The following is a 23,385-nucleotide window of genomic DNA, read 5'->3' as shown; positions in this document are numbered from 1 at the left end:
CTGTGGGAGGGGTGAATGGGTGTGGTGGTGGATCTGGGGGAGGGTGAATGGGGGTGATGGTGGGTCTGGGAGAGGGGTGTGTGGGGGTGATGGTGGGTCTGGGGGAGGGGTGAATGGGGGTGATGGTGGGTCTGGGAGGAGGGGTGAATGGGGGTGATGTGAGTCGGGGGAGGGGTGAATGGGGGTGATGGTGAGTCTGGGGGAGGGGTGAATGGGGGTGATGGTGGGTCTGGGAGGAGGGGTGAATGGGGGTGATGGTGGGTCTGGGGGAGGGGTGTGTGGGGGTGATGGTGGGTCTGGGGGAGGGGTGTGTGGGGGTGATGGTGGGTCTGTGGGAGGGTGAATGGGGGTGATGGTGGGTCTGTGGGAGGGGTGCGTGGGGTGATGGTGGGTATGTGGGAGGGGAGCGGAGTGATTGTGAGTGTGTGGGGGTGATGGTGGGTCTGGGGGAGGGGTGTGTGGGGATGATGTTGGGTCTGGGGGAGGGGTGTGTGGGGGTGATGGTGGGTCTGGGGGATGGGTGTGTGGGGTGATGGTGGGTCTGGGGGAGGGGCGAATGGGGGTGATGGTGGGTCTGTGAAACGGGTACTTTTACCCACTTTTCCCGTTGTGGAAGAAAAACTCAGCCCAGACGAGTTTTCCCCTTCAATTGAATTCATTAATTGTTTTAATGTTCGCCTGGGAAAATAGATTCCGGATAAAAGTCGCTCCGAATCCATAGTTCCAGTCCGGTTTTTGTTACTCGCCCGCTGTTTTGGCACCACGTGATCCTCGTCACACTCACCTCTTCCGCCATTTTGCGGACCTTCCTCTGGTAAAATTTTGTGCTTCACCTTTCTCTGTGTGGCCCCTGATCGTGACGAACCCTCAAAGAAGGGGAATGGGGATGAGAGAACGGAATGTTGGGAGGTTCGTTTCCCTGAGACCTAATAACGGGGTTTAGGCCCCGTTCCGCACTCGAGGAGGGGAGGGATGAACGATCACGCAGTTCTTTTAGGGAGGTCGAGGCTCAGGAAGCGAGTACATCGCAGATCAAAGGAAATCGGTCCTTGGAGGGAGCTGTGATGGAGTGGAGGGGGACAAGGGGAACCCCTGAGATCCGAGATCCTCCATTTGAATAACCCGCAATGTACATCATGGACACGTTACTGACCGCAGCTCAATTCCTCAACTGTCAGGATCAGCACAGTCGGCCCGGTTAGTGGAGAGGGATCCGGGAGGGGGACGGTTGGTGAGTTGGGGACGGGATATCACCTGCGGTATGACGTCATCACCGTGTCGGGTAAATCCGTGCTCCTCCCACCTCTTCACACATCGTTGTTCCCTCCACCACACAGGGTGGACGGACGTTATGTTTTTGGATTCGCAAGATATCCCTTATTTTCGAGTTTTCCGTCTTTGTGTGTGTGTGTGTGTGTGTGTGTGTGTGTGTGTGTGTGTGTGTGTGTGTGTGTGTGTGTGTGTGTGTGTGTGTGTGTGTCTGCAACGCGAGGCTCCACAGCACAAACCAGCAAACCGATTTCGATGAAACTTGGTGATAAGGTGCCATATGGGCTGGGAGTGTGCACGTTTGAGTTTCGTTGCTAAGCAACCACCCGTTGCTTTGCAGCGGCCGAAAAACCGCGTTCACTATTTTCAATACTTGTCCTTCAGTTTTGAATGTGGAGAAACGAGACTTCGGAATTAAACACTTCGAGATATTTAGAAAATTTTACTCAAGCGGATTTTTGATTGAGGTTTTATTTTTCAAATGGTAGTCCTTCAAAAATCGGGTGTCTATTTACCGTCATTTTTAGCTCGCCTGTTCGAAGAACAGAGAACTATAGCGATACCCCCCGGCGTGAGCGTGAAAATGTTCAAGTTTTTGGTGCAAGTTCTTTTTTCCTTTCCAATGTTTTTATCTACCACACTATTTTTTTATACGCCCAATATATATAAATATATATATAAAGAAAATATATATATATATATATATATATATATATATATATATATATATATCTTTATATATATATCGGGGCGTATTATGTGATGCCGGTCGTCCGTCCATCCGTTCCTGTCCGCACTCTAACTCCCAAAGTTTTCAACTTTCACGTTTCATATTTGGTACATAGGTACAGACTGTGGAGACGGTGTGTCGTGACATACGTTCATCATCTAAAGTGGTTGCCATGGCAACCAGGATGCTGTTTTCCATCCGTTCCTGTCTGCACTCTCCCAAAGTTTTCAACTTTCACGTTTCATATTTGGTACATAGGTACAGACTGTGGAGATGGTGTGTGTTGACATACGTTCCTCATCTAAAGTGGTTGCCATGGCAACCAGGATGCTGTTTTCCATCCATTCCTGTCCGCACTCTCACTCCCAAAGTTTTCAACTTTCACGTTTCGTATTTGGTACATAGGTACAGACTGTGGAGACGGTGTGTCGCGACATACGTTCGTCATCTAAAGTGGTTGCCATGGCAACCAGGATGCTGTTTTCCATGTAGTAACACAATTCTGTATATACCTTCTTGTCCGGGCGTATATTGTGCTCACTTGCGCTCTTGATACTGATTGCAATATACAAATACATATATTGCTTTAAAATTATTTGGATCAGACTTCACTGCAATGCTTTATTAAAAATATTAATTATTAGACGAGTCTTTTAAAAAGATAAATGTATAAACAGGCGAACATTGGGTGGCTTTGACACCAACTCTGGTTTATGAGGGGCTTAGGGAAGTGGGCGGAGTTCAGGGAAAGTGGACGTGGTTGATGAAAAGTGGGAGTGGCGTATGAAAGGAGGCGCAGCTTATGGGAAGTGGGCGTGGCTTATAAAAAGTGGGCGTGGCTTACGAAAAATAATGTGTGGCTCAGGAGGTGGTCAAACAAGAGCATTGAGAGAAGTTTATCGGGTTTTGCATATGTGTGTGTGTGTGTGTGTGTGTGTGTGTGTGTGTGTGTGTGTGTGTGTGTGTGTGTGTGTGTGTGTGTGTGTGTGTCTGTCTGCAACGCGAGGCTCCACAGCACAAACCAGCAAACCGATTTCGAAGAAACTTGGCGACAGGTGCCATATGAGGTGGGAGTGTGCGCGTTTGAGTTTCTATGTTGCTATGCAGCGGCCGAAAAACTGCGTTCACTCTTTTCAATACTTGTCCTACAGTTTTGAATGTGGAGAAACGAGACTTCGAATTAAACACTTCGAGATATTTAGAAAATTTAACTCGAGCCGATTTTTGATATATTGTTGTGGTGCCGGGTTCGGAAGCGAGAACGAACGTCAGATGGAGCAGTAGTTGGGCTGATTGCTACCGAAAACAGGAATTGAAAGGTCGTCACCCCGGATAACTCCAGAATCGACGGGCCACTTAAAGGACCGTTGTCACCAATATTTCGACGGTGTGAGGTAGGGTCCACTTGTCTATTCCCATTTACCTAAGTACTCATGCCGTCTAGCTACCGGGGAAAACCACACTCTCGACGGACCTCGGGCAGAACGGGCCGTTTCCTGAGACCGATCCGGGTGTAATCCGAGCGGGGATTACCACGATCCGTCGGTCCAAATGAACAATTTACGGCACGAACGGCCTCCCTAATTCCCAGTATGCACCGTGCTAAACCAATGAACGAAAGTGACAGACAACGAGTTGGTACATTGAACAATTGGGGGTTTATTTATCATGGGGCAGGGAAGCATAAAGAGCAGAATTAAAACCGAATATGAGAAATGCAATTTACAAGGAACACAGGCACTTAACAGTTTCTACTTTCAGGCGGGGTCCACGGACACACACACACACACACACACACACACACACACACACACACACACACACACACACACACACACACACACACACACACACACACACACACACACACACACACACACACACACACACACACACACACACACACTGCTAGAATTATAGATAGAAGATAGATAATACATAATGTGCCATTGGACCATTGCGTATTTTTGGAACTTACTTTTAAAAAATGAGTTGCTTAATTTTTTTTTTTTTGATAATATCGATATACCGGTATATACCACGCTGACCCTAAGAGTACATCGATATAGAAAAAAATGGATATCGACAGAGCCTATTTGCTTTCTTCTCTGAAACTACACACACAATTTCAATGAAACTTGACCACAATATTCCTCATTTGTGATGAACCAAAGTTTATCGATCACAAAATCTGCACTGATTATGGGGGTCTCCGAGGGAGGGTGGGGGGGGGCTCTGATGATGCATTTTTAGATACTGTCCAGTTAATTATCTTGCCAAAACGAAGTTTTTGCAAGATATGTTAGTCAGCTTGTATGTTTTTTTTTTGTTTTGTTTGTAATCACGTATAAAAAATTCTGCAGAGCACAGTTATCATTGGAAATTTTTGTAACTTCGCATATCAGAGGCCTATAGAGGTCCCTTTCAGCGCACAAAATTTTGAAGGTCAAGGTCAAAGGTCAAGGTCACTTTGTCGCAAATCAGGGGAGTCGACGAAACCCTTATTTTTTGAGTAATTTTGATCGGATCGTCTTCAAACTTCATGGGAATATAGTTCATGGTCTGGTGCTCAGCTGATTAATTTTTGGTGGCGATTGTCCTTGACCTTCATATGTTTTTTTTTTGTCTGTAATCACGTATAAATCACTCTGCATAGCACAGTTATCATTGGAAATTTTTGTAACTTCGCATATCAGAGGCCTATAGAGGTCCCTTTCAGCGCATAAAATTTTGAAGGTCAAGGGTCAAGGTCATTTTGTCGCAAATCAGGGGAGTCGACGAAACCCTTATTTTTTGAGTAATTTTGATCGGATCGTCTTCAAACATCATGGGAATATAGTTCATGGTCTGGCGCTCAGCTGATTAATTTTTGGTGGCGATTGGCCTTGACCTTCATGGTTAGCACCTGAGGTCAAACATATTTGACCCCAAGGTCAAATTTTCAAGTTTTAGGAACCATATCGTGTAGTACCTCAAATTGAACACCTCGATAAGTGCTTTCTAGATATGTCAAGCTTGAGACATTATGACGTCATTTGGTGACGTTATGAGGCAAACACATATTTTTCATGGTTCCTCTGTAGAACGATTCTCATCGGAATCTCTCGTAGGCAGATATTCCTCAAGGAGTCGCTCCTGGTGGATAGCAGCTCTGTTCACCTCAGTGTGACCTTAAAGAAGTCACACTTGGTCACCTTTTGGCAAGAAGCAGGGTGACATTGGTTTTATTTTGTGTTCCCTTGTCTTTTCAGACAAAGAAATGAAAATCATTTCTTTTACCAACTCTGCCCCGTTCGAGACAGAAGATTATTTCAATCAGAAAATACCTTCTTGTCAGGACAATGACAAATCGTGCAGCGTCTCTTTCAACAACCACAAAAGTTGTTTACAGGTGATCAAGCAGATCCAAGGAAACGAGAAACTCCACAAGTGTTTCGTTTGTAACGAGGCATTTACTATTTCATCAAATTTATCTCAACATACAATACTGCATACCGGGAAGAAACCCTTCAAATGTTCCGTTTGCAACGAAGCGTTTAGTACTTCATCAAATTCACATCGTCGCCAAAATATACATTCCACTGATAAACTCTACATATGTTCCATGTGTCACAATGCAGTTGGTGATTCATCAACTTTACATCGACATGAACGAAGACATATGGGGGTTAAACCCTACAAGTGTTCTCTGTGTCACGAGGCATTTACTGATTCATCATCTTTACATCAACATGAACGAATACATTCCAGGGATAAACCGAACAAGTGTTCTGTGTGTAACAAGGCCTTTGTTTCTTCATCATCTTTACATAAACATGAACGAATACATTCGGGGTGTAAACCCTACCAGTCTTCTGTGTGTAACAAGACATTTACGGATTCATCATCGTTACATAACCATGAACGAATACATTTTGGGGATAAACCCTACAAGTGTTCTGTGTGTAACAAGGCGTTCAATCAATCATCAACTTTATGTAAACATGAACGAGTACATTCTGGGGATAAACCCTACAAGTGTTCTGTTTGTAACAAGGCGTTTCATCAATCATCAAATTTACATGACCATGAACGAATACATACGGGGTATAAACCCTACAAGTGTTCTTTTTGTAACAAGGCGTTTAATCAATCCTCAACTTTACATAACCATGAACGAATACATTCCGGGGATAAACCCCACAAGTGTTCTGTTTGCAACAAAACATTTTCTTCTTCGTCAAATTTAAATATCCATGAACGAATACATACGGGGTGTAAACCCTACAAGTGTTCTGTTTGTAACAAGGCATTTAATCAATCATCAAATTTACATTCCCATGAACGAATACATTCCGGGGATAAACCCTACAAGTGTTCTGTTTGTGACAAGACATTTATTTATTCATCAAATTTATCTCATCATCAAAAAATACACACGAAGATACAACAGAGGTGCGAGAACCCAGCGACTTGTTGCGTGAATCCCGTGTTATCAGGGAAATAACAAAATACCGGGATCTGGAAAATGAAGTCAAAATATCCTGGAAGTTGAAGAGTGTCGCCATTGTGTCAGTGACAGCTGGAGCTACTGGAGTAATAAAGAAGAACCTCAATGAGATCTTTAAAATATCTCTGGGAGTGAATATTACTACAAACTAACTACAGTTGGAGACTACCTGCAGTTCAGTGACGATCCTGAAAATATCCATCAAAACAAAACAAGAAAATACAACTTGCTCGACAAACATGACCCTTTACCAAAATGGAGATGGATATATACACACACACACACACACACACACACACACACACACACACACACACACACACACACACACACACACACACACACACACACACACACACACACACACACACACACACTCACACACACACACACACACACACACACACACACACACACACACACACACACACACACACACACAATCACATGATAAGTATAGATTTTCAACTTGAACTGGAATCTTTTTTTGTTTCTTAAACTTTGGGATATCTTTAATCCCATATCTGTGTTTGTTCTTCCTCTTGTCGGAAGTTCTTCACATCACTTGTCATGGTTTATTCTTTGCACGTCCTTATGATCAGGTGTACAGGTGTGAACCATTAAATTGTTTGTTTTTCCCAATCGTTTCAGCCTTCATCTTTGATAACTTTCCCATTATTTATTTTACCAAGTAACACTACTCACACACAGGTGCATCCTTGGAGATGAGTTACAGCAACATACTGTTGTTGCGAAGGAGAAAATGCTTTCACATCGAGGGAAAAACTCAAGGAACCTCGTGAATACAGGGGGCTATATTTATTTATATAAAAAACACATTGATAAACAAGAAAAAGAGCAATCAGAGATTGCAGACCCTCACCAGAACTTTGTTTGTGTGGTGTAAGTGTACTTTTATGTCGTGAATTTTGTGTGACGTTTGTGTACTGGTGTGTTGCATAATGAATAAGAGACAATTATAACTGCCACTTTATCACTGCTGGCAGTGATGACCGGGTTCCAAGAAGTCCCGCTTTGATGCAACCCTACTTTGATCAGACACCTGACCTTGACCCATGAAGTGTTTTTTAATTAATATTATTAATTATTAAATTGAATTTGGAATGGGATTAAAATAAATTCAAATCAAATGGAAGACCAAACAGACACAGTCCTGCATTGGAGTAATCAGAAGGGACTCAAACAAGCAAAAATAAAAGATGAAGACATCAGTAGGATGAAGTCATGAGTCATCATCATCATGATTCGCATTTGCGCTGTTACTCCTCTCCCTCAAACCCGTCCAGGAACAGCCAAGTGAGGTTGATGAAAAAAAAAAATTTTTAAACCCCATATCAAAAAAATTAATAATTCTGGCTGCCAGACCATACATCCAATCAAGTTTAAATTTAAAACATGTATTCCCCATCACCACTAGAATTTAAAACATGTATTCCCCATCACCACTAGAATTTAAAACATGTATTCCCCATCACTACTAGAATTTAAAACATGTATTCCCCATCACCACTAGAATTTAAAACATGTATTCCCCATCACTACTAGAAGTTAAAACATGTATTTCCCATCACTACTAGAATTTAAAACATGTATTCCCCATCACCACTAGAATTTAAAACATGTATTCCCCATCACCACTAGAATTTAAAACATGTATTCCCCATCACCACTAGAATTTAAAACATGTATTCCCCATCACCACTAGAATTTAAAACATGTATTCCCCATCACCACTAGAATTTAAAACATGTATTCCCCATCACTACTAGAATTTAAAACATGTATTCCCCATCACCACTAGAATTTAAAACATGTATTCCCCATCACCACTAGAATTTAAAACATGTATTCCCCATCACTACTAGAATTTAAAACATGTATTCCCCATCACCACTAGAATTTAAAACATGTATTCCCCATCACTACTAGAAGTTAAAACATGTATTTCCCATCACTACTAGAATTTAAAACATGTATTCCCCATCACCACTAGAATTTAAAACATGTATTCCCCATCACCACTAGAATTTAAAACATGTATTCCCCATCACCACTAGAATTTAAAACATGTATTCCCCATCACCACTAGAATTTAAAACATGTAGTCCCCATCACTACTAGAATTTAAAACATGTATTCCCCATCACCACTAGAATTTAAAACATGTGTTCCCCATCACTACTAAAATTTAAAACATGTATTCCCCATCACCACTATAATTTAAAACATTTATTCCCCATCACTACTATAATTTAAAACGTATTCCCCATCACTAGTAGAATTTAAAACATGTATTCCCCATCACTACTGGAATTTAAAACATGTATTCCCCATCAACACTAGAATTTAAAACATGTATTCCCCATCACCACTAGAATTTAAAATGTATTCCCCATTACCACTAGAATTTAAAACATGTATTCCCCATCACCACTGGAATTTAAAACATGTATTCCCCATCACCATGAGAATTTAAAACATGTATTCCCCATCACCACTAGAATTTAAAACATATATTCCCCATCACCACTAGAATTTAAAACATGTGTTCCCCATCACTACTAGAATTTAAAACATGTATTCCCCATCACTACGAGAATTTAAAACATGTATTCCCCATCACCACTGGAATTTAAAACATGTATTCCCCATCACCACTAGAATTTAAAACATGTATTCCCCATCACCACTAGAATTTAAAACGTATTCCCCATCACCACTAGAATTTAAAACTTGTATTCCCCATCACCACTAGAATTTAAAACATGTATTCCCCATCACCACTAGAATTTAAAACATGTATTCCCCATCACTACGAGAATTTAAAACATGTATTCCCCATGACCACTGGAATTTAAAACATGTATTCCCCATCACCACTGGAATTTAAAACATGAATTCCCCATCACCACTACAATTTAAAACATGTATTCCCCATCACTACGAGAATTTAAAACATGTATTCCCCATCACCACTACAATTTAAAACATGTATTCCCCATCACCACTGGAATTTAAAACATGTATTCCCCATCACCACTAGAATTTAAAACGTATTCCCCATCACGACTAGAATTTAAAACATGTATTCCCCATCACTACTAGAATTTAAAACATGTATTCCCCATCACCACTAGAATTTAAAACGTATTCCCCATCACCACTAGAATTTAAAACGTATTCCCCATCACCACTGGAATTTAAAACATGTATTCCCCATCACCACTAAAATTTAAAACATGTATTCCCCATCACTACTAGAATTTAAAACATGTATTCCCCATGAAGTTTCACGTCGATTGATTCAGCAGTTCCAGAGAAAACATTATTTAATATTCTTTAAATCCAATATGGCTGCCAACCCATGTGACATCAATTATTCCTTAACCTGGTACACGCATGCTTGGGGAACATTTATGTGAATTTTTCTCTTGATCTGTCCAGCCATTCTGGAGAAGAAGGTTTTTATATGTTTTAGTGCAGATACAATATGGCGGCCCAACCATGTGACCGATGATCATACGTGTGAACCTTCTAATCGTCATGGATAGGCGGTCATATGTTTAAAGTTTCGCCTCAATCTGTTCAGCCATTTCAGAGAAGATTTTTGAAGGTTGAAAAACAAACAATGTGGCGACCGAATCGCATGACTGATGACATCATCAAAACATTTTTTTGTGTACCCTCAAAAATGTTCATACTGATCGGATGTAGCATTCTACATGTGCAATGATGACATCATAACGAAGGCACCTATGACGTCATAAAAATTCACTCATTCACCATGAGGAGTACTTGCCATATGCCAAGTTGTAATTTTTTCCTTGGATTTTTTCCTTGTTTAAGAGATCCAGAGGTCCAAAGTTTTTCCGTTTTTCAAACACCTGTCTGCAAGGAGCATGCTTGAGGGCCTCTGTCTGCAAGGAGCATGCTTGAGGGCCTCTGTCTGCAAGGGGCACGGTGATACCTTGGTCTTGACATGGTGGTACATTGGTCCAGTACACCCAGACCCCAAATTTCCCATGGTGGTACTCCTTGGCCCAATACATTATTTGCATCTATAATTTAACCAACTCAGACAAGACCTCGGACAACTATAACTTGGTACAGCCCCAATATATGAAAGCAGGTATACGTTGGTGGTGTGTCTTAATTTATTGAAGGTTTACTTCTTCAGATGTCGGTGATGATGCACCTTTTGGTGTCTGAGAAGCCTTTTTACAAGCTCGGTCTCTTTGACCAACAGAGCCCATAGAAAGTCGACATGCACCCCCTTTCAAAATTTTCACCTTTTGTTACCTTGTTGCCTCGAATTAAATGACATTAAACCAGACTTTTTCCACCTTTATTTTCACACCTTAACGCACAACTTCCAAAAGAAAAACAAATTATACACATTTTAGAAAATTAATTAAAAATACAAAACAAGAATAACTTTGTTGGATATCTCACATACATACACACATAAAAACACACACATACACAGATACATACACACTTACATACACATAAATACATACATACATACACACATACACACTTACATACACATACATATACAGTGGTACCTCTACTTACGAATGTCTCTACATACGAATGTTTCAGGTTACGAAGCGCCTGAACGGGAAAATATTGCCTCTAGTTACAAAGGCGTTTCAGGATACGAAGTCAAAAATACAGTACAGTACGCGCTGCTTTTCGCTGCTCCCAGAGTTTCCCGAATGTAAACAAACTTGTAGCTGCCCTGCCATTGGCTATCGCCTAAAATCTGCCTGGCAACCCTTTGCGTATGCGTGTATCCCAGCATGCTCTTCGTGTCCCCGTCCCGCTCTGTAAATATAGTTATACTGTATACAGTCTTTGGTCCCGCTACGAAGTGCTCGGACAGTGTTACAGTACAGTACGCGTGTGGATTACAGTAACTTTTATTCACAATGGACCCCAAGAAAGCAATGAAGAAAAGTGGACAAGGAGAAAAGAAGAAGAAGAGAGTTTTTCTGGCCATACAAACAAAGCAAGAGATAACAGAAAGGTATGAAAAGGGGATGCGTTTGATTGATCTCGCAAAAGAATATGGCCGTAATATATCTACGATCGGCACGATAATAAAAGAAGTCTCGGAATTTGTTGAAAATAATCACACGGAAAAAGTGTTCACAAGTCGGGCTATCGCGCACTATGACGATGTCTGCCTCGCGCATTTCCGACGGTTTGTTAAAAGCCGGCAAAAGCAGACGTCATTGGATCAATTCTTCACGAAACGCGAGGCAAAAAACACTGCTGGTAAGGACCAGTAAACAAAGAGGCCAAAAAGTAACGAGAATAGCAGTTCAAAGGTAAATGAATATTTTTATTATTTCCTTTATTCTTTGTTTTTTACATTATGTGCCTCTCGTTTTATGTTTATTGTGCGGTAATCTAATTTTAACATGTATTTGTTTCATGTTCTGATGCATTTTTATGATTTATTAAAAAAAATGTCCGAATTTTGCGGGGCTTGGAACGGATTAGCGCATTTAAATTCAAAAGGCGTCTCTACTTACGAAGGTTTCAGGTTACGAAACTACTCCCAGAACGAATGAAATTCGTAAGTAGAGGTACTACTGAAAATACACAAACATACATACACACTTCCATACACATACATACACACATACATACACACTTACATACATACAGACTTACATAAACACACACACATACACACACACACGAACACACACACACACACACACACACACACACACACACACACACACACACACACACACACATACATACATACATACATACACACTGACATACGCACACATACATGATACACACTTACATACATACATACATACATACACCCATACATATGTCGAGGGGTCGATCACCCTTTTGTGAGGCATGAAGAAGTCGATGTACTTGAGAGAAAATTGTTTATTATATATCAATACATGCGGCCGCACGGAGAGTAGGAAACACCAGGAACACCAATTAACAATTGAGGTAACCCGGAGAGTGCTCTGCCCGAATGTGCGATTCACTCCCTCATATATACACGGTTTTATCTCCAACAAATTCCATCACATAATCGTCCTTCCTTTCATCCCAGGACCAGCTGTTTACCAACTGGCTTATGTCCTTTCAACACGTGTGTATTAAGAAAGGTAAGGAGGACGTGAAGTTACTCCGAGATCCACTTACACAATGTTCCTGTGGATCATTCAAGGTTGACCACATTCCTTATCTCTTTACACAATGTTCCTTTGGAACGGCAAGCGGGAATATGTTTTAATTAACTGCAAATGAGTGAATTGAGTTGGGAAGAAACAAAAAGCTTTAAAAAAAGGTACAAATCCCAACATTATATATATATATATATATATATATATATATATATATATATATATATATATATATATATATATATGTATATATATTGTTGCGAATTCGCGCCCGCCGGCGTGCGAACGGCCACGTAACTCGAATCGCGGCACGTCGCCCACCGGACGGACAATTCTGTCGTGACCCTCTCGGACTAACGCCGGGAGCTAGTCACGGGTGGGCCTTTCGGCCTCACCACGATCGTGCCAATCGGCCCCCCGCGTGGAATTGGGTTGTTCGCCAAATTCGACCTACCTAAGTACCCACGCGGAGGGTAGACTGGGCGATCGCACCTCGCCGCAGGTCGACTCCGGACAGGGGCCACTTAAGCGATCCGTTCCGTACTATCGGGACAACCGAGCGGTATTATCGTCGGCCTCGACGGTTCCGATTAATTATTGGGCGTATTAAGCCCACAACCAACCCTTTACGTGAAACAAAATGGAGATTCAATTCAAGAAAAGACGAAGCGAAACGGGAAAACAGTTCAACATGATGCACATTTATTCCGCGGCACACGGAAAGCACACATATACAATTAAAACAATTATGCACAAAAAGCAGATGTAACAAAAGAAACAATGACGCAGAGATACCACCGACTTGGACCGACACACGGCAACACTTAAACAGTTTTACTTCACCAGACTGGCGCCACACACACACGTTTACACAGAAACAAAAGAAAAGGGCCACCCTCAAAGACAAGGGGGCAGACGGGGCATGTGGGCCAATATTTGCGCGGGACCTGAAAGAGCGGTCAGGTCCGCGAGACTGGGTGGATCCTGGAAATGTGGCAGCGTGACGGTGCCCCGACTTCGTGCTCCTTCGCGTGTTTCGTTGGCACTGCTTGAAGTGGGGTGGGAACGGGGCCCCCCTTTTCGCACTATCTCAGTGCGGGGGAAAAATGGGGGGGGGATTGTTGATGCTCTGGGGAAAGAGGATAGCTGGCTTGCTTGACGAGCGATTCCATCGCGACCTCGTCGCCGACTGCCGTCTTCCTTGCCTCGGACCCGAGCTCCTCGGTCTCTTCCCCAATTCTCCTCAGCCGACTGCAGCAAACCACCTGTACGCCCTCGCCTCCCGACTCCACTCCGCGCTCCAACCCGACTCTGCCCAAAACACTCTCCGCTCTTCCAAGGCCGACTCTCCGCTCTTCCAAGGCGACTCTGCTCAAACCGACTCTGCCCAAACCGACTCTGCTCAAACCGACTCTGCCCAAACCGACTCTACCCAAACCGACTCTGCCCAAACCAACTCTGCCCAAACCGACTCTGCTGAGACCGACTCGACCCAAACCGACTCGACTTTCTGCCACTCTCCGCTCTTCTAAAACCGCCTCGACCAAAACTGACTCGACCTTCTGCCACTCTCCGCTCTTCTAAAACCGCCTCGACCCAGATTCGCCCCGCGCTCGGCGCTTTATAGGCCGGCAGGAGAACCCATATGCAAATTTCTGGATCAGAACGAGCCTGGGGGTGGAGCCACGCTCGCCCATTGGATGGAGGAAAAGGGGGCGTGAATCTCCCCTGATCCGAGAATTTGCATATATCGATTCTACACTGACGCGTCTGGAGGCGGGGCCAAACCGCCCCGCGCTTGCTGATTGGATGGATCAGAAGTGGGCGTGTAGCATTCCTGATCCAAATTCTCCTCGGAAAGGCCGCATTTTGCACTCGCGGCTCGACGCGCGTCCCGTACAAGCCCAGGACAGCCTGACGCTCGGTGCTCACCGGTGGTGCGGGAATGGCCGCAGAAGGAGAGAGGTGAAGGTGGTGGAGGGTTTATGGTGGTGGTTTATGGCCATGGTGCCGTTTGGAATGGCGGTGATGCGATGTTTGCGGGAGCGAGTTGTGAAGGTAAAGATCGTGGCTGTTGGCGTTGTTGTTGTTGTGAAGCGGCGTTGTGGTTGGTGGTTGTTGTGTGATGGCGGTTGAGACGTGGTTGGTTCAAAATAAAGATATAACATGAGAACGGCTATCTCAAAGGGTCGCAGCCCGAATGAATCACATTTATCCCCTCGAAACAACGGGTTTGGGCTAACTACACATGTACTTTCAGAGATATCTCACCTGCGGGACCTGAATGGTGGTTTGCGAATTTCCACAACCGTAACAATATAAATATATATATATATATATATATATATATATATATATATATATATATATATATATATATTGTTGTGGTTACCAAATTCGCAAACCACCATTCAGGTCCCTTAGGTGAGGTATCTCGGCAAGTATATGTGTAGTTAGGCCCAAACCCGTTGTCTAGTGGGAATACATGTCATTTATGCGTGCTGCGACTCTTCAGGATAGCCGTTTTTCTTTTACTATCTTTATTTTGGACCAACCGCCATGATTACCACCACAACCACAACATCAACCACCAACCACAACGCCGCTTCACCACAACCGCCACGACCTTCCCGTCACACCTCGCAACCGTAGCATCGCCACCGTTCTTGCCCCGCTGTGGGTACCGGTGTTGGACTCGTGCAGGGCGCGCGTCGAACAGCGTGTACAAAATCACGGATTTTGTGCTTCAAAAACGGATCAAAAACGACACACGCCCACTTTTTGCCGTCCAATCGGTGAGCGAGGGGCGATTTGGCCCCGCCTCCAGGACGATCGATATATGCAAATTTATGGATCAAAAAGCCTTCACGCCCACTTTTTCTCGGGCCAATGGGGAGCGAGGTGAAAGGTCAAAGGGAGGGGGTCAAAGGCGAAGCTACGGGGGGATAAAAGGACCGTGTTCGTCAGTCAGACGAGAGTCGGAGAGTCCAGAGGCGGAGAGTAGGAGAGTCGGAAACAGAGAGTCAAGACTTCGCGGGCGGTGGAGCTGCTCGTCGTGTGCGTTGGAGTCGGAACGGAGGGGACGGAGCTGTGGAAAGGCGGCGACACCAGACGAGGGGTGCTCGCGTCGTGCAGGGAGCTGCACCCGAGGGAGGCCGACAGCGCGACCTGGCCGAGGTGGAGACGCTCGTCGCGGGATAATAAAGATCCTCTATACCCCGAGCATCAGCAACCCCCTCCTGTTTCCCCCCGCGCTGAGATAGTGCGACCAAGGGGGCCCCTTTCCCACCCCCTACCAGACACTGTCCGCGAGGCCCGCGGAGTTGAGGCGCCATCGCCGCTCCGCGTCTCATCACCAGACGGGTAGGCGCGACCCGGTCTCGGCCTCAGGCCCGCCTCATCCTTGAGGGTATTCTTTTCCTTGGTTTTGGGTATGTGTTGTCGGCGCCGTCTGTGAAGTAAAATTGTATAAGTGTTGCCGTGTGCTCGGTAGTCGGTATTAGCTCTGCATTGTGTTTCTCTTTTATATTTGCTTTTTGTGTAAATTGAATTGTGTTTTTCTTTTCTGTGTGCTTTTGGTGGAATTGTATATGTGTGCTTCCCGTGTGCCGCGAATAAATGTGCTTTGTGTTGAACTGTTTCCCGCTTCGCTTCGTCTTTTCCTCTATTGAATCCCCATCTTGCTTCACGTAAAGGGTTGGTAGTGGGCTGAATACGCCCGATAATTAATCGAACCGTCGAGGTCGACGATAACACCGCTCGGTTATTCTGATAGTACGGAACGGGTCGCTTAAGTGGCCCGTGTCCGAAGTCGACCTGCGGCGAGGTGCGATCGCCCGGTCTACCCTCCGCGTGGGTACTTAGGTAGGTCGAATTTGGCGAGCAACCCTATCCCACGCGGGGGCTGATTGGCTCGATCGCGGTGAGACCGAAAGGTCCACCCGTGACTGGTTCCCGGCGTTAGTCCGAGAGGGTCACGACTGGATTGTCCGTCCGGTGGGCGACGTGCCGCGATTCGAGTTACGTGGCCGTCAGCACGCCGGCGGGCGAGAATCCGTAACAATATATATATATATACAGTATATATATATATACAGTATATATATATATACAGTATATATATATACGTTATATATATATATATATATATACAGTATATATATAGTATATATACAGTGTATATATATATATATATATATATATATATATATATATATATATATATATATATATATATATATCTTCTTCTTCTTCTTCTTTCGGCTGCTCCCGTTATGGGTCGCCACAGCGGATCATCCGTCTGATCCGCATAGTGATTTGGCGCATGTTTTACGCCGGATGCCCATCCTGACGCAATCCTGGTCGCCTCTTACGACACAGGGATATGGTACACCTATTTTAACCGGGGTATACACTGGCCCAGTACACTGGTACTCACTTCGTCGACCTCGGAAAGATGACAGGCTGAGTCAACCCCCTGGTGTATTAATTCAGTGGCCCAACGGGGCTTGAACTCAGGACCTTTTGGATCCCAAGCCGCTGCCCTCACCACTGCGCCAACACCAGGCTCATACAGTATGTATATATATATATATATTGTTGTGGTTACCAAATTCGCAAACCACCATTCAGGTCCCTTAGGTGAGGTATCTCGGTAAGTACATGTGTAGTTAGGCCCAAACCCGTTGTCTAGTGGGAATACATGTCATTTATGCGTGCTGCGACTCTTCAGGATAGCCGTTTTTCTTTTGCTATCTTTATTTTGGACCAACCGCCATGATTACCACCACAACCACAACATCAACCACCAACCACAACGCCGCTTCACCACAACCGCCACGACCTTCCCGTCACACCTTGCAACCGTCGCATCGCCACCGTTCTTGCCCCGCTGTGGGTACCGGTGTTGGACTCGTGCAGGGCGCGCGCCGAACAGCGTGTACAAAATCACGGATTTTGTGCTTCAAAAACGGATCAAAAACGACACACGCCCACTTTTTGCCGTCCAATCGGTGAGCGAGGGGCGAATTGGCCCCGCCCCCAGGGCGATCGATATATGCAAATTTATGGATCAAAAAGCCTTCACGCCCACTTTTTCTCAGGCCAATGGGGAGCGAGGTGAAAGGTCGAAGGGAGGGGGTCAAAGATGAGAGGGCGAAGCTACGGGGCTGATAAAAGGACCGTGTTCGTCAGTCCAGGGAGTCGAGAGGCGGAGAGTAGGAGAGTCCAAAGGCGGAGAGTAAGAGAGTAGGAGAGTCGAGATCAGAGAGTTAAGACTTCGCGGGCGGTGGAGTTGGTGAGAAGGAGCTGGTCGTCGTGTGCGTTGGAGTCGGAACGGAGGGGACGGAGCTGTGGAGAGGCGGCGAGGGCAGACGAGGGGGTGCTCGCGTCGTGCAGGGAGCTGCACCCGAGGGAGGCCGACAGCGCGACCTGGCCGAGGTGGAGACGCTCGTCGCGGGATAATAAAAATCCTCTATACCCCGAGCATCAGCAACCCCTCCTGTTTCCCCCCGCGCTGAGATAGTGTGACCAAGGGGGCCCCTTTCCCACCCCCTACCAGACACCGTCCGCGAGGCCCGCGGAGTTGAGGCGCCATCGCCGCTCCGCGTCTCATCACCAGACGGGTAGGCGTGACCCGGTCTCGGCCTCAGGCCCGCCTCATCCTTGAGGGTATTCTTTTCCTTGGTTTTGGGTATGTGTTGTCGGCGCCGTCTGTGAAGTAGAATTGTATAAGTGTTGCCGTGTGCTCGGTAGTCGGTATTAGCTCTTCATTGTGTCTTCTCTTTTATATTTGCTTTTTGTGTAAATTGCATTGTGTCTTTTCTGTGTGCTTTTGGTGGAATTGTATATGTGCGCTTTCCGTTCATCGCGAATAAATGTGCTTTATTATTGAACTGTTTCCCGCTTCGCTTCGTCTTTTCCTCCATTGAATCCTCATCTTGCTTCACGTAAAGGGTTGGTAGTGGGCTGAATACGCCCGATAATTAATCGAACCGTCGAGGTCGACGATAACACCGCTCGGTTATTCTGATAGTACGGAACGGGTCGCTTAAGTGGCCCGTGTCCGAAGTCGACCTGCGGCGAGGTGCGATCGCCCGGTCTACCCTCCGCGTGGGTACTTAGGTAGGTCGAATTTGGCGAGCAACCCTATCCCACGCGGGGGCTGATTGGCTCGATCGCGGTGAGACCGAAAGGTCCACCCGTGACTGGTTCCCGGCGTTAGTCCGAGAGGGTCACGACTGGATTGTCCGTCCGGTGGGCGACGTGCCGCGATTCGAGTTACGTGGCCGTCAGCACGCCGGCGGGCGCGAATACCGCAACAATATGAAATGGATACATGTTCGAGCACATCGATGTAATAATCATGTTGTATTTGAATACATTTCTCATGAAAGAGATATAACAATACATTGTGCTATATGATAATAACTATTTACTTTTTCAAGTGAATTCTCAATCAAGTTCAATTGGCAACATTTTTTGTATCTTTTTATCACCCTGAACCCCATTATGATAATTTTTGGAGAAATTTGCATCCACATCATTGTTACTGAAATATTCAATCACAGGGGAGATATATTTAATTTCTTCCAAATGTTATCGATCCCGCCGATTCTTAACGATGTCTTGTCTCAGGGGCATTCAAAAATTGCTTCCCGAACAGGTGGGTGTGGATGCACGTCGGGTTGGGTGGGGAGTGGGGTGGAGTGGGTGTATGTCCGAACGTTATTGAGTTTTACAGGGGGTTGGGAGGTGTTTCTCGACCCATGATGTGACAACCTTTTTCATGACAAATTTAAATGATCTGTGAAGTTTTGGACGTTTCTCGGTGAGCTTTTCTCGATAAGCCATGGCTTTGCCATGAGATTTCACTGTAAGCTGGTCGATTGAAGAAAAAAAGAGCGACACTACCTTTCTGAGAAGATGAAGAAGCAGGAGGAAGAAGAGTCTGCAGCAGGAAAATGGGTTTTCCATTTCAATCTGCAAAAGCAAAATGTGTTTTTTTATTTGTGACCTTACTGCTTTGAGCTCCGAAACACGAAACTTTCTCCGATCAGATTTTTAACCACAATGCACCGAAATCTGCGTTTTAAACGGTCATGAGGAGGTCATTTGGCACACTGTTTCCGTGTTGCACTCCAGAGTTAATTTACTTCCTCACGTGAGTTCATTTATTTACTACAGCTTCACTCCTTCACACCCTATGCAGCCTGTTAGACCCCATTAGACCCTTTAATACCCGTTTAGACCCTGTTATGGCCTTTTATACCGCTTCACAGACTTTTAGACCCTTTTGAGATGTATCGACCTTCTTCAACCCTTTGAAATGTTTGTGTTTTGATTACTTCCTAATGGAACTTATGACTAAATTACGCACTAATTGCAGGTTGGATCGTCCTAATCACGAATAATTACGAATTGAATTGTGTTTATTATGTAACACCAGCACACAAAACATTATGCAAAATCAGTCCTGGCGAGGGACTGCAATCTCTGATTACCTCTCTTGTGAAGCCTACCCTGATATTCCTGTGGGATAGGGGAAGGCTTATTATGGTATGGAGGTATGGAAGCGATACCAGCCCAGCGTTCTGTGATAGTCATACCGATACGGCGATGGTGATCGATTTCGTCCCGTGTCGATTTACAATTCTGATTTCGCCTTCAAACAAAATCATTTTTAATATAAGTTGTAATTGGAAGTAAAAGAACCGTTCTCATCATGGGGGGAAAAAGCCCCGTGTCGGAATACTTTGAAAAATTACCATGTGTCAATGATGTGTATTTCATATGTGAATATGTATTGGACCATTGGACCATTGCGTATTTTTGGAACTTGCATAAAAAGAATGAATTGCTTCGGTTTTTTAATTTTATTTTAATAATATTTATATACCGGTATATCTATACCACTCTGACCCGAATGGTACATTGATGTCGAAAAAATCGATATCGACAGAGCCTATTTGCTTTCTTCTCTGAAACTACACATACAATTTCAATGAAACTTGACCACAACATTCCTCACTTGTGATGAACCAAAGTTTATTGACGACAAAATCTGCACTGATTATAGGGGTCTTCGGGAGGTGGGGGCGGGGGGTTGTGATGATGAATTTTTCGATACTGTCCAGTTAATTTTGTGTTTCATTGTCTTTTCAGACAAAGAAATGAAAATCATTTATTTCACCAACTCTGCCCCATTCGACACAGAAGAAAATCCTTCTTGTCAGGACAATGACAAATCGAGCAGCGTCTCTTTCAACAACCACAAAAGTTGTTTACCGGTGAGCAAGCAGATCCAAGGAAACGAGAAACTCAACAAGTGTTCCATTTGTAACGAGGCGTTTACTACTTCATCAAATTTACATCGTCACCAAAATATACATTCCGGAAATAAACCCCACAAGTGTTCTGTGTGTAACAAGGCATTTGGTGATTCATCAACTTTACGTCGACATGAACGAGAACATACGGGGGTGAAACCCCACAAGTGTTCTCTGTGTCATAAGGCATTTACTCATTCGTCAAGTTTACATCAACATGAAGGAATACATTCTGGGGATAAACCCCACAAATGTTCTGTGTGTAACAAGGCGTTTCTTACTTCATCATCTTTGCATCAACATGAACGAATACATTCCGGGGATAAACCCCACAAGTGTTCTGTGTGTAACAAGGCGTTTCTTACTTCATCATCTTTACATCAACATGAACGAATACATTCCGGGGATAAACCCCACAAGTGTTCTGTATGTAACAAGGTGTTTAATCAATCATCAAATTTACATAAACATGAACGAATACATTCCGGGGATTTACCCCACAAGTGTTCTGTGTGTAACAAGGCATTTGGTGATTCATCAAATTTACGTCGACATGAACGAGTACATACGGGGTATAAACCCCACAAGTGTTCTCTGTGTCACAAGGCATTTACTCAATCTTCAACTTTACATCAACATGAACGAGTACATTCCGGGGATAAACCCCACAAGTGTTCTGTGTGTAACACTGCATTTGGTGATTCATCAACTTTACGTCGACATGAACGAGTACATACGGGGGTTAAACCCCACAAGTGTTCTGTGTGTAACAAGGCATTTGGTGATTCATCAACTTTACGTCGACATGAACGAGTACATATGGGGTATAAACCCCACAAGTGTTCTCTGTGTCACAAGGCATTTACTCAATCTTCAACTTTACGTCGACATGAACGAGTACATACGGGGGTTAAACCCCACAAGCGTTCTGTGTGTAACAAGGTGTTTAATCAATCATCAAATTTACATCAACATGAACGAATACATTCCGGGGATAAACCCCACAAGTGTTCTGTGTGTAACAAGGTGTTTCTTACTTCATCATCTTTGCATCAACATGAACGAATACATTCCGGGGATAAACCCTACAAGTGTTCTCTGTGTAACAAAGTGTTTAATCAATCATCAAATTTACATCAACATGAACGAATACATTCCGGTGATAAACCCCACAAGTGTTCTGTGTGTAACAAGGTGTTTCTTACTTCATCATCTTTGCATCAACATGAACGAATACATTCCGGGGATAAACCCTACAAGTGTTCTCTGTGTAACAAAGTGTTTAATCAATCATCAAATTTACATCAACATGAACGAATACATTCCGGTGATAAACCCCACAAGTGTTCTGTTTGTAACAAGGTGTTTTCTCAATCATCAAATTTACATCAACATGAACGAATACATTCCGGTGATAAACCCCACAAGTGTTCTGTTTGTAACAAGGCGTTTTCTCAATCATCAACTTTACATCAACATGAACGAATACATTCCGGGGATAAACCCAACAAGTGTTCTCTTTGTAACAAGACATTTGCTGATTCATCAACTTTACGTAAACATGAACGAATACATTCCGAGGATAAACCCCACAAGTGTTCTGTTTGTAACAAGGCATTTGTTTCTTCATCAACTTTATCTCGTCATCAAAAAATACACACAAAGATACAAGAGAGGTGTGAATCCCGTGTTATCAGGGAAATGACCAAATACCGGGATCTGGAAAATGAAGTCAAAATAACCTGGAAGTTGAAGAGTGTCGACATTGTGTCAGTGATAGCTCCAGCAACTGGAGTGATGAAGAAGAACCTCTGTTAGATCTTCAAAAATATCCCTGGGAATGAATGGGGGTGGGTGAAGGTTTTATCCATTACAATAGGCTTTTGTGTTTTCTGACATTTTCTACCCACCCCAGGAGTTCGGAGCGAGGAACCAAGAGTTTTGAAAATATTTGAGTTGTGTTCAAGGGGTGTAAAAACGTTAAGGGTAATAGGTAAGTCAGCTATGGCTCGCTTCCCAAAGCCCCTTATAATTTGTTTCACAAGCTAATTAGGTTTGAGTCGGTAAGTGGGAAGGCTGGAATGGTAACGCCTGCATTGAACCTTGCAGGAGCTCTGGTTCCGGGGAGGGGGTTGTGTTATGATTATGGGGGTAGATGAACTGATTTAATAGTACAGATAGCATTGTATAGTATAGTACGGTCCGTGGACAGGTAGAAGCATTTCGATGTCATTAAGTTGGGGAATCTGTGAGCTTAAGTGTTACGCATCACCACACGGCGGGTGGTGTGGTGTTAATTAGCTGAGGGAGTAAAGAATAAGTTCCCCTGAACATGATTACCCTTTGTGATTTTTCCCGATGTTTTTGTATTCCAAG

The 23,385-nt window shown here is 44.0% G+C and overlaps 2 protein-coding genes across 6 annotated transcripts in view; both read left to right on the top strand.

Moving 5' to 3' along the window:
* Window positions 1-23,214, top strand: part of LOC147007881 (uncharacterized) — a 51,566-nt gene extending 28,352 nt beyond the window's left edge. The window contains exons 1-2 of one of the 5 annotated variants that reach the window (XM_085866079.1): window positions 739-1,197; window positions 20,846-23,155. In XM_085866079.1, the coding sequence (XP_085722205.1) occupies window positions 1,128-1,197; window positions 20,846-22,827 (2,052 nt within the window). In that variant the 5' untranslated portion in view covers window positions 739-1,127 and the 3' untranslated portion in view covers window positions 22,828-23,155. Of the gene's footprint in view, window positions 1-738; window positions 1,198-5,253; window positions 5,391-11,388; window positions 11,542-11,759; window positions 11,846-20,845 lie in introns of those variants that run through there. The other 4 variants (XM_085866080.1, XM_085866081.1, XM_085866084.1 and 1 more) reach the window with 4 other exon arrangements.
* Window positions 1,215-7,130, top strand: LOC147007882 (uncharacterized). The gene is made up of 2 exons (XM_085866088.1): window positions 1,215-1,282; window positions 5,251-7,130. Exon 2 carries the CDS (start codon window positions 5,259-5,261, stop codon window positions 6,483-6,485), a length of 1,227 nt encoding a protein of 408 aa, XP_085722214.1. The 5' UTR covers window positions 1,215-1,282; window positions 5,251-5,258; the 3' UTR covers window positions 6,486-7,130.
* Window positions 23,215-23,385: the final 171 nt, after the last annotated feature.

This window comes from Eptatretus burgeri, chromosome 23 (assembly GCF_056783735.1).
Source record: "Eptatretus burgeri isolate ZD-2024b chromosome 23, Ebu_testis_v1, whole genome shotgun sequence".
NCBI lineage: Eukaryota > Metazoa > Chordata > Myxini > Myxiniformes > Myxinidae > Eptatretus > Eptatretus burgeri.
Note: the sequence above shows the minus strand (reverse complement) of the source record. Positions and strands in the feature narration are given on the sequence as shown.

Excerpts from the sequence above, each read along its gene's own strand:
- LOC147007882 (XM_085866088.1), top strand. The coding sequence starts at position 5,259 with ATGAAAATCATTTCTTTTACCAACTCTGCCCCGTTCGAGACAGAAGAT.